The following is a 16,676-nucleotide window of genomic DNA, read 5'->3' as shown; positions in this document are numbered from 1 at the left end:
CCGCTTTTATATGCTTTAACACATACTCATTTCTCCCTCTTTAATAGTATTGCCGCTGTAATTGCGAATAAAGCTAGAGCAGAAAAGCAGAGGCTTTTCCAGCACCAGGAAGAGTTCTGATTTTGGAGCCTTGGTTTCCCATTCGGACACCGTAATCGGTGTGTCGCGATGACTTCTGGGAAATGTAGTCCAAAGGGACAAGTGCTGCGGTTCATCCAGGGAAACCCGTTGGCTCTGTCGCGCGCGCGCAGTGGTGCCCGGCAATTTGGCGGCAGGGGCGAGACTTGTCCTTGCCCTGGGTGTGCGGCTCGCCTCCCGGGTGGTACTCGGCTGGGAGCCCGGCCGGCTGGACTGAGGTAGGGGCTGCAGGCGAGGGCGAGGGCGAGGGCAGGCTCATTGCGCTTGGCTGCTGCGGGAGGTCGGGTCGGAGGTCACGGCCTCGGCCACGACGCTGGTCCCAGGCGCGTGGGGTACGGATTCCGGAGCGCCCGGCCTCGGCAGGTGCGCGCAGCCCCCGGAGGCGCCGTTGCCCGGAAGGTTCCCAGTCCTTTCCAGTGGAGATATCCGGGTAGCCCTCGGGCCCAACCCCGTTCTCCTGGGCCACGGCCCCAGAAGAGAGACCCGAGTGAACTGCCCTGCTGCAGGAGCTCTGGGAGGTTTGCAACTGGCAGGTTGACCCCTCCCCCATCACCAGCGTTGAAACTTTGATTTTTCTGTTTGTTCATTTGTCTTCCTTGTTGGACAGTGTTTTGTTTTTCATAGAGAATCCCAGGGTGTTTTGTTTCTTTTTTGGGTTAGTTTTTGCTCAGTATTTTAGTATTAATGGAGTGGAAGAGTGCTGGGGCTGGAACCCAGGACCTCTTAATGTCGCGTGCTCCCCCACTGACTGCACCTCCAGCTCCTTCGCTCCAAAATTTAAAATTTATAGCTAGCAGTACCCTTCCTCGGAAGCCTGTGTGTGTGTTTGGCCGGCTTGGCGGGAGGTGGGTGAGGTTGGCGTCTTGTTCCCTTTAAGCAACTTTTGGTCATCCTTTGGCCAAAGAAGCAAAACTTCCTCTGGAAGAGAGGACTAAAGTTTAGTTGGCAGCTTCTTTCACCAAGTGCAGCAGCGTATTTATGCTTTTTTCTTGCTAATTTGCACCTCTGAGCTGTGCTTGATTTTACCTTTTCGTTAATGAACAGCTGATGATTCTAATCCCCTCGGTTCAGTTCGTTGTTGTTCATAATCCCTGGAGGAAAGGTCACAGGCCCAGTGACAGAGTGTGCTTATTGCCCGCGTCTGCCTTTGGAGGCCATGCTCAGGTTCCCTCAGGCTTGGGAAGGCTGGGGCTGCACACATGCTCAGCAGGTGATTCCTTTTTAAAAAACTAGTTTTTGCAACAAACCCTTTAAATTTTTTATTTTATTTTATATGTATGTGTGTTTTGCCTGCATGACAAGTGCGCCTGTGCATGCAATGCCCACAGAGGCCAAAAGAGGCCCTCATATCTGGAACTGGCGTTCTAGACAGTTGTTAGCCCCCCTGTGGGTGCTGGGACTCCAGGTCCTCTGCAAGGGCAGCCAGTGCTTCTAACTGCTGAGCCATCTTGCCAGCCCCCAGCAGGTGTTTCTGACCTGGTCTGACTTAATGATGACAGGAGCACAGTCAGGATGACTAGACCTCACAGCTTCTCTCTCTGTTCCAGGTGCCTTCTCAGGAGGGGTAGCAGGGAGGGAGAAATGGCTAGGAGACTGCAGCCAGCCCAGGTTCAGGTGAGTGAAGGCTGATGTTTTTTAGCTGCCTTCAGGGTCTTTGGGTAGCAAATGTGTTTCATCCTTTCTTGAGCTTCTCTGGGAAGGGGTCCCCAGGGAGGGACCTGAAGCCGCTGGTTGGTAAAGCACTCCCCTGGAAGGCACTTCCTTGCTTCAGGCCAGTTTCCAGGTAGAGTCTCCACCTATTTAAATAGCTGATGACTAGGAGTTAACCCCCCCCCCCCATTTATTTGAGCAGCCATCAGACTATGAGCTATGTGTTAGGTGGGCCCCAGTTTCTGCATTCTCCTTGAGATTTCAACAGGCCTAGAGAGCCTCAGCAAGCCGAGTTTACTAGAATAAGAGCCCCCTTGCACAAAGCAGAGCATCCAGGAGAGACAGGATTAGCAGCACACTGTGTCAGCTGCTGCCGCCTCCCACCTTTAATTCCAGCACTCAGGAGGCAGAGGCAGGCAGATCTCTGTGAATTCAAGGCCAGCCTGGTCTACATAGGGAATTCAGGCCAGCTGGGGATTTATCGTCCTCTTTTTTTTTTTTTTTTTTTTATAAAAAAAAAAAAAAAAAAAAAAAAAAAAAAAAATCCTTTTCTGCTTAACCTAATGACATCATCCATCTTTCTCCCTTTTGATTGGTGGAAAGTTTACCTCCTACCCCACCAATGTAGGTTAACCCATTTGAGCTAGAATTCTCACAATCTTGTGACCTGATCTTAGGACCGGTCTTCTCACCACACATCTCTGTACTGTTTGTCAGCTCAGATACCATGTTGCTGCAGAGCTATGATTGATGGGTTCAAGTTTCATTGAGTTAGACTTGTCCCCATGCAAAGCTCCTGATAATGCAGTCAGTGCCCAGTGGTGCTTTTGATTGGCTGAGCTTGTTTCATTTTGGAAGGAACCTGGGATATGGGCTCTTCTTTGTCTAAAGGCTGTTGTATTAGGCTGTCTTGATTCTATTCAAAGAAAGATTGGGTACCAGTTCCTTGGGGAAACTTTTGAGTTGAGGCTAGAAGGTAACTAAGCCCTAGAGGATAGATATACCCTCTGGGAAGATGGCTCAGTTAGTGGGGTGATTGCCACACAAGCATGAGGACTCAAATTCAACCCACAGAACTCAAGTAAAAAAGCCAGGAGTGTGCTGTAATTCCAGTGTTGGAGAGGCAGAGACAGGTGGATCCCTGGGGCTTTCTGGCCAGCCAGCTCTGTGAACTGGCAAGCCCCAGGCCAGTAAGAGCCCCTGTATCAAAAACAAGATGGACAGTGTACTGAGGAGCTCGACACCTGAGGCTGACTTCTGATCTCTACTCAAATACATTCACATAGATTTGAAAGGGACAGAAATTCGGACAGAAAAGGAGTGTGGTCTGGGGATGTCACACAGGGGTCGAACACTTGCCTAGCATGCCCAGGGCCCTGGGTCTAATTCCCAGTACTTCAAAAAGGCAGAGGAAAGGCAGCCTCCTTCCTCGTTTCCAAAGGAGAGAGTCAAGCCACTCATTTTTACATTGGTTAGCCTTCCAGGTTGGGGAAAATGCCAGGCTTTGTGATCTTCCTGGGGCATACTTTCAGGATGGTAAAGAGATAGGGAGTTCCTGGCACTTAGACTGTAGAAATGGGTGCTAAGGGACTACACTTCTATGCTGATGTACAGGGAGGCTGAGCCAAGCAACCTAAACATCTCCCTGCAGATGAGTTGTACAAACTAGTTCATTTCCAAGTCCCAGGTTGTGTGTTGTCTTCTTGATTTTGTTTGTTTCACCTGCTCTCTGGTCTGACTGCTGTGTTTGAGGTTTCCAAGGGCACCGGATGTCACTTATTGTAGGTACATCATAAATATGTGCTCAGTAATAAGGCTCTTGTTCAGAAATGCTGGATTAGTTTGAAACACTCAAACCCCCTTCACAGTCTCTTGGGCATGGTCTGGGGTGAGCAGGGATGGGTTTGTCCTTCCAGGGGCCGTTGACATTCAGGGACATAGCCGTATTCTTCAGCCAGGATGAGTGGTTGCACCTGGACTCTAACCAAAGAACCTTGTACCGGGAGGTGATGCTGGAGAACTACAGCAACTTGGCCTCGCTGGGTAAGGAGTGTTCCTATGGTACAGATTCTTCCGTGGAAATGTGGCCTCCACCTGGAAACACTGGTGAAGGGTTTGGCCAGGTGTGGGCTGTGAATGGGCTCAGTCAGTCCCGGCTGATGTTCTGGGCTGTTCTGAGAAGTTTGACCTGAATGAGTCGATAAAAGGACCTTTGTGCTTTTCCTATCTTACCCCCAGCTCTGTGTCCTTGGGCTCCCTAAAATGTCCCACTGAGAGGAGAGCCTAGCCAGAGCCCTGGCTCACATCCTTGGATCCCCTGGAGAGCTTTAGGAGCCCAGTCTTCAGCTGCTTTCTGAACACACCCCATTCTTCCTTGCACAGCCCCCCTTCCCCGGGCACCCCAGGGCTGAAACTCTGCCATGATAGCTACTCATGTCATCTTGTTCACGAACAGGGATTTGTTCAAAGCCAAAGATCATCTCTCAGTTAGAGCAAGCCGAAGACCTCCAGACGGTGGGAAGTGGAATGCTTCAAGGCAGGTGTCTAGGTAAGTGGCGGGGATTGGGTGTTGGACTTGGCAGTTCCTACCTGCCTGGGTACAGTGAGGGGATTATGCTCGGGAGTCAGTGGCCATGGGGACCTCCCTGCTGTGCCAGGACATGAGGATTGCTGGGAAGTACGGGCATGTCTTCTTAGTTTTGGATCACCTGATCCATTGGGTGCAGAGGGAGAAGTGAATTCTCCAGACAGAGGTTATGCTCTGTCAAACCTGTGTTTATTATTACTACGTCTTCTACCTTTCCCTTTGCTTTTACTGCCCTGGTAAATTCTTTTACCTCAGTGGTTTAAGTAACTTTCATGACTGCGGTGCAGCCGTAGTTCGATCTCGGGACTTTGCTTTGGCTCTTTTTTTATTTCTCTCTCTGTAACTCAATACCCATGGTTAGGGAAAAAGAAAATAAAACGGATGTGTGGGCATTATGTATATGAGGGAAACCAGGCATACCAAAATGGTGACAGTTACAGAATTTAAGGCCATTTTTATTGTGAAAGATATCAAGGCACAGGGCAGGTCCTGGTCCCTGGTGTGCTGCTGGGTAAGATCCCGCCTGCTGCAGCCTACACCAGACTCTGTTCTGCTTTGGATTTAGTCTTTGTTTCTGCCACCAGAGGAGGACTGTCTTGAGCTCTGCTGCTTCTCCAGAATTCACTTCTCTTTGACAGGAGACGGTTGTTCTGGGCCAGTGCAGACTTGGGTTTCCGTTCATGAACTGCCTTTAAATTTTTCTTTGTTTTGACTAGAATACTGCCACGAATAAATTTTTTTCAGAGACGTTTTGCATGCAGTGTTGATATGTGTCCAAGTCCGTTCTTTCTTCGCTCTTTTGGAATAGCCTTGGGTAGAATTTTGGCATTGGGTTTTTCCTTTCCCCTATCTGCAGTGGCCACACTTGGTTTCACTCCACAGTCTTTGGCGCAGCATGTTGATAAAAAAAATCCTCAATCTGATTCTGTTTCTCATTTTTTCTCTACAAATAGCCTCTTTTTTTTTTTTTTTTCTTATTTTTGTGTTTTTTCCCCTTTCCTTTGTTCTGCTTAGAATCTTATGGTATTTCTTCTTTTTCCTTGAAATTCAGAAAACTTATTAGGTTGTAGAAAGGATTTTTTTTTTTTTTAAACATTTTATCTGTTTGGAGGGTGAGCATGGTACGTGCTACATCTTTCTGGTGGAGGTCAGTGGACAGATTGCTGGAGTCAATGCTTGGTTTCCACCATGTTGGTTCTGCAGATGACAGTCAGGTCTTCAGGCTTGGCACCAGGCTCTTTGCTTGCTGAGCCATCTTACCAACCCTCTTTAATGTTTTGACACACACACTCAAAAAGTCCCAGGGCTGTGGGGATGGCTCAACAAATAAGATCACTGGATGCTCTTGCAGAGGACCTGGGGTTGGTTCCCACCACCCATGTGGTGACTGACAACCATCTTAACTCCAGTTCCAGGGGAACTGACACCCTCTTCTGGCCTCTTCAGGCATTGCACACATGGGGGCACTTTAATACATGCAGGCAAAATACTCATACACATAAAATTTTTTTTAAAGATTCAGTTCCCTTCAGGGATATTTTGTTTCTGCCACATACTTAAGCAGATTCTGCCCTGTATCACCAAGAAATTTGTGAAACTGACTTTAAGAATAATTATATTAGAAATTCAAACCTAGAAACCTAGAAGCCTAGAAAATACATTGTTTTAAGGACCAGAATAACAGCTTTCTGGTTAGCAAAGAAATCAGTGGTGTCAAATTGGTTGTGTTCTTTTTTGAGTTTAAGCCTTTTCTTGTTTTTGAGACAGAGTCTTACTCTGTTACTCAAGCTTTCTTGGATCTTTGTAGCTCAGGCTGGCCTTGAGCCTTATGGCAGTTCTCCTTTCTTAGTACTGTGATTGTGGGTCTGAGCCAACACACCCTTCTAAAAATTATTTGTAATTTATACAAGTTATATGCATGGTGGTATAAAAGCAGGATTAGGGGAAGAGAGAACCTCACCTCAAATTTTACCAGGTATGATAAACTACATTGCTGTTTTCAGTTTAGATTGTGAATGTTTTCTCTGCATAACACATCAAGTATATTTGTTATTGTTAAGACTTAAGTTGTAAGTCTTGAGTTATTCAGCTCCCAGAAAATACAGGCCTTCCTTGTTGGGTGGTCCTTATCATATTGCTGTGTTGTAGTTTTTAAAGGTTTATTTTCATGTGTATGAGTTGTTTTGCCAGCATATATGTGCAGTGTGTGCTTGCAGTGCACATGGAGGCCAGAAGGTGTTAGAATCCTGGAGGCCAAAAGAAGGCTGTGAGCTGGAGTCTGGCTGTGTTAAAATCAGTTACACACTTGGAAATTTATATTAAGATAATCTACAATTGTGCTGCAAAGTACAGGTGCTGTAGAGAAGGACCTGTGATAGCATTTACTAGGAGGATGAATGACTCTGCGAAAGGGATTTATTAAGTGGTGACATGTTCATACTTTGGACAGATTATATGGCCATTAAAATGTTGATGTCAGTGTATAGTTTACTGCCATGGAAAGAAGCCTATGATTTTTAAGTGGAGTGAAGGAAAGAAACCTATGATTTTTAAGTGAAGTGAAGGATAGAATCTTAGTTTATTTTTGAAGTTAGGGTGACTTTTTTACATACAGAAATGTCCTCCATATAACAGTGTTTTATGTTTGCATGGTGTGATTATTAGATATACTTTCATATTTATAGTTTTCTGGATCCTCTTTTCTGTTTTTGCTGTGATTAAACATTTCCTTTTAGTCAAGAGGATAAAATCTCTTATAGAATCTATTCATTTCTTTGAGGCAGTAATTCCACTTCTTACAGTGTACCCTAAATAATTCAAAGCAGAAATGACTTTCAAAAATGCATTGTCCTTCAGGGTTTCCCAGTGTCGTTGTGCTGGTCTCCATTAGCTGCTGACGGGGCTGAAAGTGCACGTTGACCTGTCAGCCCTTCCTCTGTTCTCTCATAGATGAAGGCAGCAGTTTTTTAAAATAGGGGAAATTGGAAACTAAGACTTCCAAATGGAAGCTTGCATTGTTCAGCCAACCTATAGTAGAGTCTTCTGTCTGGAAACTTAGTTCCCAGTCTTCCTTATTTGTAAATTTCTGGGATTGTTATGGGAATATAAAGGTGTAAAGGGAGGAAGTCCAGGGAGTAATCACTGCAGCATAAAGCAGTGTGGACTGCAGTTGAGAAGTCCACTGTGCCTCTGATCTACCCTGTGTTGCCACCTCTTTACGTCATCACGAACTTCTAGTGCTTTCCTTCCAAAAAAATGGTGCAGCCTCCTGTTTTCTCTGAACCTGCGTCTCTGTCCCCCTTTAGTCCATTTGCCACATGGCAGCTAGAATGTTCTTTTTCAAAACAAAACTGTTTATCATGTTCTTTTAACCCTTAGTGATGTCTAGAAGAAATTCCAAATGCCCGCAAGACTGCAGGCTATGTCCTTGCCTGCCATTTTCCTCATTGATAATTCTCCTCTTCCCGCTGAGCTTATGCCATGCTGGTCTTGCTCATGTCTGGATCACAGAGAGTTTATTCTTGCCCGGGTCCTTGTGTTTGCTGTCTTTTCTGACTGGAATCCTCTTCTTAGCCACTTTCTTTTTGCCTGGACTGTTCTTCTTTAGAGTTCACCTCCTTCACATTTATTTGTTTTGTGCTGTGGTGGTGGGGGGAGGGGATGGTGGGGGAAATGCTGTGACGTAGCAGGAATGTGGAGGTCAGAAGACAACGTCCAGGAATGAGCTCTTTCCTTCTAATGTGGGTCCCAAGGATTGAATTCAAGTTGTTAGGCTTGGCAGCAAGTACCTTTAGCCACTGAACCATCTCAGGCCCTACATTTTATCTTTGATTTAATTTTCTTATCAGCCAGATTAAAGGATCAGCATAGTTGCCTCTCACTACACATTGCCTTTCTTTTGCTTATTCTTTTACAGTTTTCATAAGTCCCTGGTTACTACTTTGGCATTTGGTTATGTAGCCACTGAATGGCGGTCTGTAGAGTTGACCTTTTCCAGAGCCGTGGCCTTTGCATGGTGTATTGAGGGGTGCTCAGTACATTAGTTTTCAGCTGTGGGGACCTAAAGGCTCCACCTTGCATAGGTCTGAGAAGAAGTTACTAGGACGTGGCCTGACTTGTTTTAAAAGTCTGAAGGATACTTCCACACTGCTGAGGAGTGCATGATCAGCGTGTGACCATCCTTAAGATACACCCTGGGGGTGGGATTTCCAGATGCCTTTATAAGCTCTGTAACACCTGCAATAAATGAGTCCCTGCTTGACTAGGCTCCCCATTGTGCCTGAGTGTTCCCGGTACTGGGGGCGGCATGGGCTGGTGAATGGTGTGCTTACTCATCCCCAATCATCATTGCGTGGGGTTCGCTGGTTCGAACCCCCAGCAACTGGTGCCCAGTGTGGCGCTCGAAGGAAGGTGAAAAGAAGAAAAGAAAGAAAGAAAAATAATGGATTGGGGCCAATCAAGGAGAGAAGTTCGGGGTAAGCGAGACCCGAAAGATGGGTGACACAACTAATAAGCCTGAGGACCCTGCGCTTAAAGCACTGAGAGATATGCTTAAAAGCAGGGGATTGGATCGGTCAGGTCTGGCAGCTCAAAAGGTTTGGGCAGAGGCTGTTCATTTGGCTCCCTGGCTCTTTGGGGCTAATGTTTTTACTGGGGATACATGGGAATCATGGGAGGAGTTTGAGGAAGAATGCAGAAATGCAACAGAAGTGAAACCAAAAGCGGCCAAAGTAACAAGCAGCACCTCCAGCGTGCCCTGGCCAGCTTCAGGGCCTCCCAGGACCCATGAAAACAGGACCCATGGACCCTTTTTTCAGAAGGGCGGGGTGGAGCAGAGCACAGCATTGAACTAATGCGTGCATGAGTCAGGCCCACACGAAAGCCAGGCGGGGGACCGCCCCCCAGCAGGTGACCGGCCACCTCCGGGTGCATTTAAAAAAAAAAATACTGTTGGCTGTGCACCGTGACCGGCTCTGGGACAGCTGGGAAGGCCAGGTTCGGGGAAGGTGGCTCAGGGGGCCCCGTTCCATCCGTTCCGCAGGCAGCTGGGGATCCACCCTGCCCCCGAGTGTTACAGCCCTGCCAGCAGCAGCGCTCGCCAAATCCCGGGGCCAAGGGAGCCCTTAGTAAAAGCCTACAATGTTTTCACTGACTGGGGCAGATTTGGAGCTGCAGTGGTAGTATACCCGGGGGCAGATAAAAAACCAAAAAGATATGTCCACACTTGTGATGGCTCAGCTCAATTCAAGGAACTCATGGCCATTGCTTTCTGACAGTATTCAGACTTGTACGCTCCTTAAGGAGAGAGAAGCCCCTGTCTTCTTACAGCATCTTAGGGGGCACCAAAGATTGCCTGGGCTTTTATCCCAAGGCAATGCAGAGGGAGACAAGGTGGCTTCCACCCAGGTCCTGTCAGCAGGCCTGAATGAAGCTCAGGGGTTACATAACCTCACTCATGTAAGTTGGTGGGGACTCCATAAGAGGTTTTTTTTTTCCGCTCATAAGGAGAGAAGTCTAAACATGCTCAGTCTCATTTTCTCCAGTGCTTTGCTACGTTGGGATTGCCCCAATGAATTAAAACTGATAATGGACCATGTTTTGTGAGTAAAAATTTACAAGATTTCTTTTCACTTTGGGGAATTCAACACAATATAGGAATTCCCTACAATCCCCTAGGTCAAATCATTATACAACACAACCATCCAAACCTAAAAATTCAATTACAAAAATGAAAAGGGGGAATGAGCCCCTACCAACAGTTGGGTATGGCCTTATTCACTATTAATGTTCTTAATTTTCAAAAAAATCAGTTGGAATCCCAGTTTCAGAAGCATTGGGGATGACAGGAGCAGAGACCTGAGGTACAGGTAAGATGGAAGGACCCCATTACGGGGCAATGGAAAGGCCCAGATCCATTACTAACCATGGGTCGAGGCTTCAGGTGTGTCTACCCTACACAAGATTCAAACCCCATATGGGTGCCTGCGAAAAACCTTAAGTGGGTAGGCCAGGATCCAACTGACTAGCACGATGGTCCATGGACAATAGTTCATGAGACAAAATTCCTCTCTTTATTTATATCTATCTGAGGTGAAGGTCCCAGTTCCTTGGCTTCATTGCCAGTCAGCCCCTTTGACAACTGGCTGATTGGCTAAAAGGTACATGGTCTCAGAAGTATTTCAACTTGTCCTACACCATGACTTGCTTTGTTTCTCTTGATAATGCTTATCTTTAAGTGTCTTTACCAGATAATTCAGCGACAGAGGACCCTTGGAACTGCCACAGCCCACCTCCTCATGATTACGGACTCCCCCAGGAATATACCCCCTCCGGTTGCCCATGCTTGGCTAACCAAGTTAGGCAGAGACTAAGACTGTCACGGGCTGGCATTACCCACGCGGCTGCCCTTAATCATGACGCATTTTTAGCCAAGGACGGGTAAGATGTCCCATGACAAGCACTCCTAAGACAGGACATGCACATGGCCAGGTACATGGTCCAATGACGGGCAAGGCTTGGTCAGAGGTGACACAACCTAAGGCAGGCAAAAATACATAAGATGAGAGGAAGGAGAGCCATCTCTCCTCAGGGAGCCGCCTATGAGGTGGGTAACCTGTGAAATAAAGTCAGTCCAGCCTTAAAAATAAAGGGGGAGATGTGGGGACCTAAAGGCCCCACCTTGCAGAGGTCCAAGAGGAAGTTACTGGGGCGTGGCCTGACTTGTTTTAAGTCTGAAGTTTACTTCTGCACTGCTGAGGAGCACATGATCAGCACGTGACCATCCTTAAGATACACCCTCAGCGGGGAGGGGGATTTCCAGATGCCTTTATAAGCTCTGTAACACCTGCAATAAATGAGTCCCTGCTTAACTAGGCTCCCCACTGCGCCTGAGTGTTCCCAGTACTGGGGGCGGCGTGGGCTGGCAAACGGCACACTTACTCATCCCCAATCATCATTGCGCAGGGGGTCGCTGGTTCGAATCCCCCACATTCAGCACTCTGATGGGGACCAGAATGACACTGCTAAAACTTTCGCGGAGCTCTTGAGAGGTATATAATGCTTCTTTAAACATTTCTCTGCACTTTTCTTCTGGGATTTAGCTGAATGTACTGGGAACTGACCTGGTGATGAAGGTGAGCTGTAACAGTGAGCTGTACTCAAAAATGCCTTACTCTTTCTTGATCACCTAGGCCTTATTGCAACTGGAAGACCTTGCCACTGAGGTCTTCAGCCTGCCCGTACCTAAGTTTTTTCAGCCCTTTCCACCCAGGCATGTCTGCCCTCCTTTTTTCCTTGTGTTCCTTGTTCCCAACCTTCTCTAGGATGCTTAAGCTAGAATTGTTAGCTGTACGTATGCTTTACGATATTCCTTTTACTTTGTTTCCAGTGCAAGAGTCACTTAATGTTTTGTTTATTTTAGGGTGGACGCGTTTGTTTGAGCCCACAGTTTCTGAAGAAGAAAATAGGGAAGTCTTGAAATACCACAAAGTTGCTGGTCCTTTCGACTTCATAGTGGGGAAAACACACATAAATGAAGACCAGTCAGAGGAGCATCAAGGCAAAAAGAACAAGCATTACAGCAAAATGTTGCTTACCATTAAAAAAGACTATGTGAAAGAGAGGAGCTTTAGGGGTAATGAATTTGTGAAAAATCTTGCTATAAAGTCTTCATTTACTAGAAAACTTGGAATCGTTTCCAGAGGAAGAAAACCCCGTTCCCAGCAGTATTCAGTTCTATTTAAACCACTGGGAGTCAACACTGTGCATAAATGTTACAAATGTAACGTCTGTGGGAAAATCTTTCTTCACAGTTCTTCCCTGAGCAAACACCAGAGGATCCATACTGGAGAGAAGCTCTACAAATGTAAGGTATGTCGTAAAGCTTTCAGCCAAAGCTCATCCCTAACACAGCACCTGAGAGTCCATACTGGAGAAAAACCATACATATGCAGTGAATGTGGGAAGGCTTTCAGCTTCACCACTTCTCTCATTGGACACCAGAGGATGCACACTGGGGAGAGACCCTACAAATGTAAGGAATGTGGCAGAACATTTAAAGGCAGTTCATCCCTTAACAATCACCAGCGGATTCACACTGGAGAAAAGCCCTATAAGTGTAATGAGTGCGGGAGAGCCTTCAGCCAGTGCTCCTCTCTCATTCAGCATCATAGAATCCATACTGGGGAGAAACCATATGAATGTAGCCAGTGTGGGAAAGCTTTCACATCAATATCGCGGCTGAGTAGACACCATAGGATTCATACTGGAGAGAAGCCCTTTCATTGTAATATGTGTGGAAAAGTGTTCAGTTACCACTCAGCCCTGATAATACATCAGAGAATTCACACTGGAGAGAAACCATATGCATGCAAAGACTGTGGGAAAGCCTTCAGCCAAAGCTCAGCACTTAACCAACATCAAAGAATCCACACTGGAGAAAAGCCTTACAAATGTGATGAATGTGGGAAGGCCTTTTCCTGGGTCTCAAGGCTTAACATACATTACAGAATCCACACTGGAGAGAAGCCCTATCATTGCAAGGAATGTGGGAAAGCTTTCAGTTCCCATTCAGCAGTAAATACGCACAGAAAAATCCATACTGGCGAGAAACCTTATAAATGCAATGACTGTGAAAAAGCCTTCAACCAAAGCTCAGCCCTAATTCAGCACCAGAGAATTCATACTGGAGAGAAACCATTTAATTGTAAAGTATGTGGGAAGGCTTTCAGACAAAGTTCATCCCTTATGACACATACGAGAATTCATACAGGAGAAAAGCCTTATAAATGTAAAGAATGTGGGAAGGCTTTTAGTCAGAGCTCATCTCTTACCAATCATCGGAGGACTCATTGAGCAAAGCTGTATAAGTAACAGGCATGCGGTAAATCTTCCACGAGAGGTTCATTCCATACTGACTGTAACAGTTCATCCTGGGGAGAAGGTGATAAGGAGTAGTTAATTGGGGGTAAGCATCAAGTTAGACTTCAGCAAACACCAGGGACTTCATGATGCAGGATAAACTTGGGAGTGCTAGGAAAACTTCCATAAAATGTTTTTCACATATTTGTATTATTAGTGACTATAAAGCCGAGACTAAGATTGAAGGGTTGATGGTTTATTTCCCTTCTAGTGATGTTTATTTAATAGCCACCAGTTTCTAAAGCATCACCATGAATCTGCTGGTTTAGGTAAAAGTGCAGCCATAAACCACCAGGATTCAGATAAGTCTAGGATCTATTTTTTGAGATTGCCCTTATTATGCAAAGATAGTTGAAATTAGAAAGGATTTGGGGGAAAGAAATGTACACAGGTAACCTGCAGCTACCTCATGTCACTAAAGTTTGTTTTAGTATTCTAGAATTAATTTCCATATTTGGTTATTGTTAAAAATTTTTGGTTCATTTTTCCTTTCTGTAAGCTTGAGAAGTAAATCGTTCTGTGAACCATGCAGATATGTTGTCCTTTGTGTTTTCTTCCCAACGACTTGTTACCACCACTGATTCAGATCTAAAGTCACTTTAAGTCACAGAATGCATGGTATTACACCTGTTCTTTTTAGAAAACAATTACCTTTGCTATATTAAATTGTGATGTAAAGTTCTTCAGACAGCTGCTTTTGCAATTTAGTTAATGCATATATATTGCTAGAAATAAGAAGTTATGGTGTAGCTGAATGGAGCAGAGCTCTTGGCTTCCCTATAGCAATTGTTCACTGTTTATATAACCTTATGGAAGGTGCTTCCTAAGCCTGTCAAGTTTCAAGAGCTTCCTGTTTCCCTCCTCATGGAGTGGCTGTTTCTATGCAAAGGAAATAGCTGTATAACACTGACCCTTCCTCCAGTCCTTGCATTCATTCAGCCTCTTCTGAAGTGTGCCCTGGGCCTTGGAGTATTTCTTTCTGTTTATGGCTGAGCATTGGACCATATACTGTAGCAACTCCACAGTAACTACCACCCATTCACGGTTTCCGTACACAACCAATGTTAGCAGCAGGGGTAATCTATAACCATCGTCAAAATGCTTAGAAGGCATATCACATCCAGTAGCCCGTCTCTCCCCTGGGACCTGTCATCTACCCAGCTACAGATTTTACCCTGGTAAAATGCAAGAACTCTCCTATGGAGCAGACTTTAAATGCAAATGGAAGATGGTTGGCTGCACCTATTGTGTCACTATTGCACCAGTGAGCATCTCTTCTGGCACACTGATGGCATCAACACATCGTGCACAGCTGCGAGGAACCATCAGTACGAGTTCTCCCCAGCAGGTGCTGCACTGTGCTTCTCAGCACTATGAAGGTAAGCCAGCTAGCATGATGGGATCTTCCAGCCCAGTCCCAGCCTGATTTCTCCATGTTCAGCAGCTGAAGTGTAGTATCATCACCAGTATGGACTTCCATATATTTCTGACATACAAAATCAACCCCAGAAGTAATAGCCTTTATGGGTTGGGAGGTCTTAGGCACCTCCCTGACCAGTAATACTTAGGGAGGCAACCCATCCCTGGGACTGAGATTTTGATTCAAACTTAACGGCAACTGAGTGCCTTATTTCAGCCATGTATGGTGTCTTCTGCATTTCAACACTGTCATTGCTAGTTTTTACTCTTCTTCAAGATGCTTTTCCAAATCTGAAAGACTTAACATATATGGGACCTTTTTAAATAGAGGTTGGGCAAGATCTCTGAAGGTTCATTGTTAACCGCTCCAAGCAAATGCCAGTTTAATCTTGGGATTCAACAGCTAGCTGGATTTAAAAAAAAAAATAGACCCAATACAGCATGAAAAGATACCATCACCTCCCACTTGTTTCCTCAGAAGAGCAACATTGGGTACAACAGCATGGGTGGGAGACACCTAGGCCTGTAATCTGCAGGCCTTCTCCATGAGTTTTCCTGTTTCCTCATTCAATGCTGCCGTGGGACTTCAGCACGTCTCCCCACCCACAACAGGCTAGCTTGGGTGGCTTGTACTGTGTGGCCCTTGCGCCTCTGTGGATCATACCTGTCTGCTGAAACGGCCCAGGCTGTCTGAACAGTCTCCATCCCCAGGTACTTTCTTGCAGGAGAGAAATGTACACAGCATGCTTTGGGAAAACAGTTACCCACCCCAGGATAAGCTATTCTTTCTCACCTTCACCCATGACTTTCACTCTGGTGAACTGTGGCTTAGGCTCTGAAGCCCTCCAAAGCTCACAAATTGGGCTTGTTACTTTTTTTTCCCTCAGAACATCAGCTTGACATAAATCTTGCCCCATTTGCTTTTGAGTGACCTAGACAGGCCCAGTTTTAGCTACTTTTCTCCTTGCTGTGGTAAAATACCCTGACAAAAGCAACCTAAAGGGTTTATTTTTGGCTTGCAGTTCCAGAGGGATACAGTCCATCCTATCACAAGACAATACATAGTAAATTAATGTGTATCTCAGGAGCAGTAGACAAAGAAGTAGCAATCAACTTTAAGTTGTCATGGAGGTTTTTTTTCTGTTTTTTTTTCTATCATTGTCTTCAGACTTGTTCTGAATCTAGTAAAAGAGGACAGTGTCCATTTTCATGACTTCCTAATTGGCCATTTTTAAGGCAACCTGAAAACAAAATACCTCCCTGTGATGCTGTGGGCTAAGGAGGAAGCCTTTCCCGAATTGGAGGACATTACCCAAACCCCTCAAGGCATGTTAAGCTGACATGCTGGGGTTCTTTGCAAAGACTGGGCTTGGGAGGCCCAAGACCAGATGGGGGCTGAGGTTGAGGCCTAGTAAAAAAGAGGGCCTAGAGGAGCCTGCACTATCCTCTGCTCAGAGCCTTCTCGTCTCATTCAGAGTAAAGTCCAACGATGTGATACCCAGTGAGAGCCCATACATTTTAGATCCCTTGCCTGTGACCTCCACCCACCCTCTCCTTTTCCTTTTAGCTTCACCAACAGCATTCTTACTGTTCCTGAAAAGACCAGACATGCCTTCCTCTCAAAAGCATCTGAATGTTTCAAGTTGTGCCAGCAAGCCTTTTGGCAGATACTTGGTTCACTCCAAGTTGTCTTTCTTCAGATGTTTTTCCCATGAAGTAGTTAATTCTATTGTGTTGTTGCAGGTCGGAGTTCTCACAAAATCACCAACACCATTTCAGTAGAAAGTAGCAAGATAATATTTTATTATGACCGGCGGGGCTGTCTATCTCAGGAGTAGAAGCAGCCTGCAAACATTAGCCGTTTAGGGTTTTTATAGGATTACAGAAAGCATAATTTAAACAGAACATCTGTGAGCCAATCAGGTTTGTACAACAGCAGAATTTGAATTTACCAATCAACAGC

General features: G+C 45.7%; 1 protein-coding gene across 1 annotated transcript; it reads left to right on the top strand.

The window, feature by feature from the left end:
• Positions 1 to 219: 219 nt before the first annotated feature.
• Znf879 (zinc finger protein 879) lies at positions 220 to 13,825 on the top strand. Its single transcript, XM_029555626.1, has 5 exons — positions 220 to 356; positions 1,686 to 1,752; positions 3,705 to 3,831; positions 4,244 to 4,336; positions 11,796 to 13,825. Exons 2-5 carry the CDS (start codon positions 1,720 to 1,722, stop codon positions 13,226 to 13,228), a joined length of 1,686 nt encoding a protein of 561 aa, XP_029411486.1. The 5' UTR covers positions 220 to 356; positions 1,686 to 1,719; the 3' UTR covers positions 13,229 to 13,825.
• Positions 13,826 to 16,676: the final 2,851 nt, after the last annotated feature.

Source organism: Nannospalax galili, unplaced genomic scaffold (genome assembly GCF_000622305.1).
Source record: "Nannospalax galili isolate Female #2095 unplaced genomic scaffold, S.galili_v1.0 scaffold1206, whole genome shotgun sequence".
Taxonomy (NCBI): Eukaryota; Metazoa; Chordata; class Mammalia; order Rodentia; family Spalacidae; genus Nannospalax; species Nannospalax galili.
The sequence above is the reverse complement of the archived record's forward strand: the minus strand, read 5'-3'. Positions and strand labels throughout refer to the sequence as shown.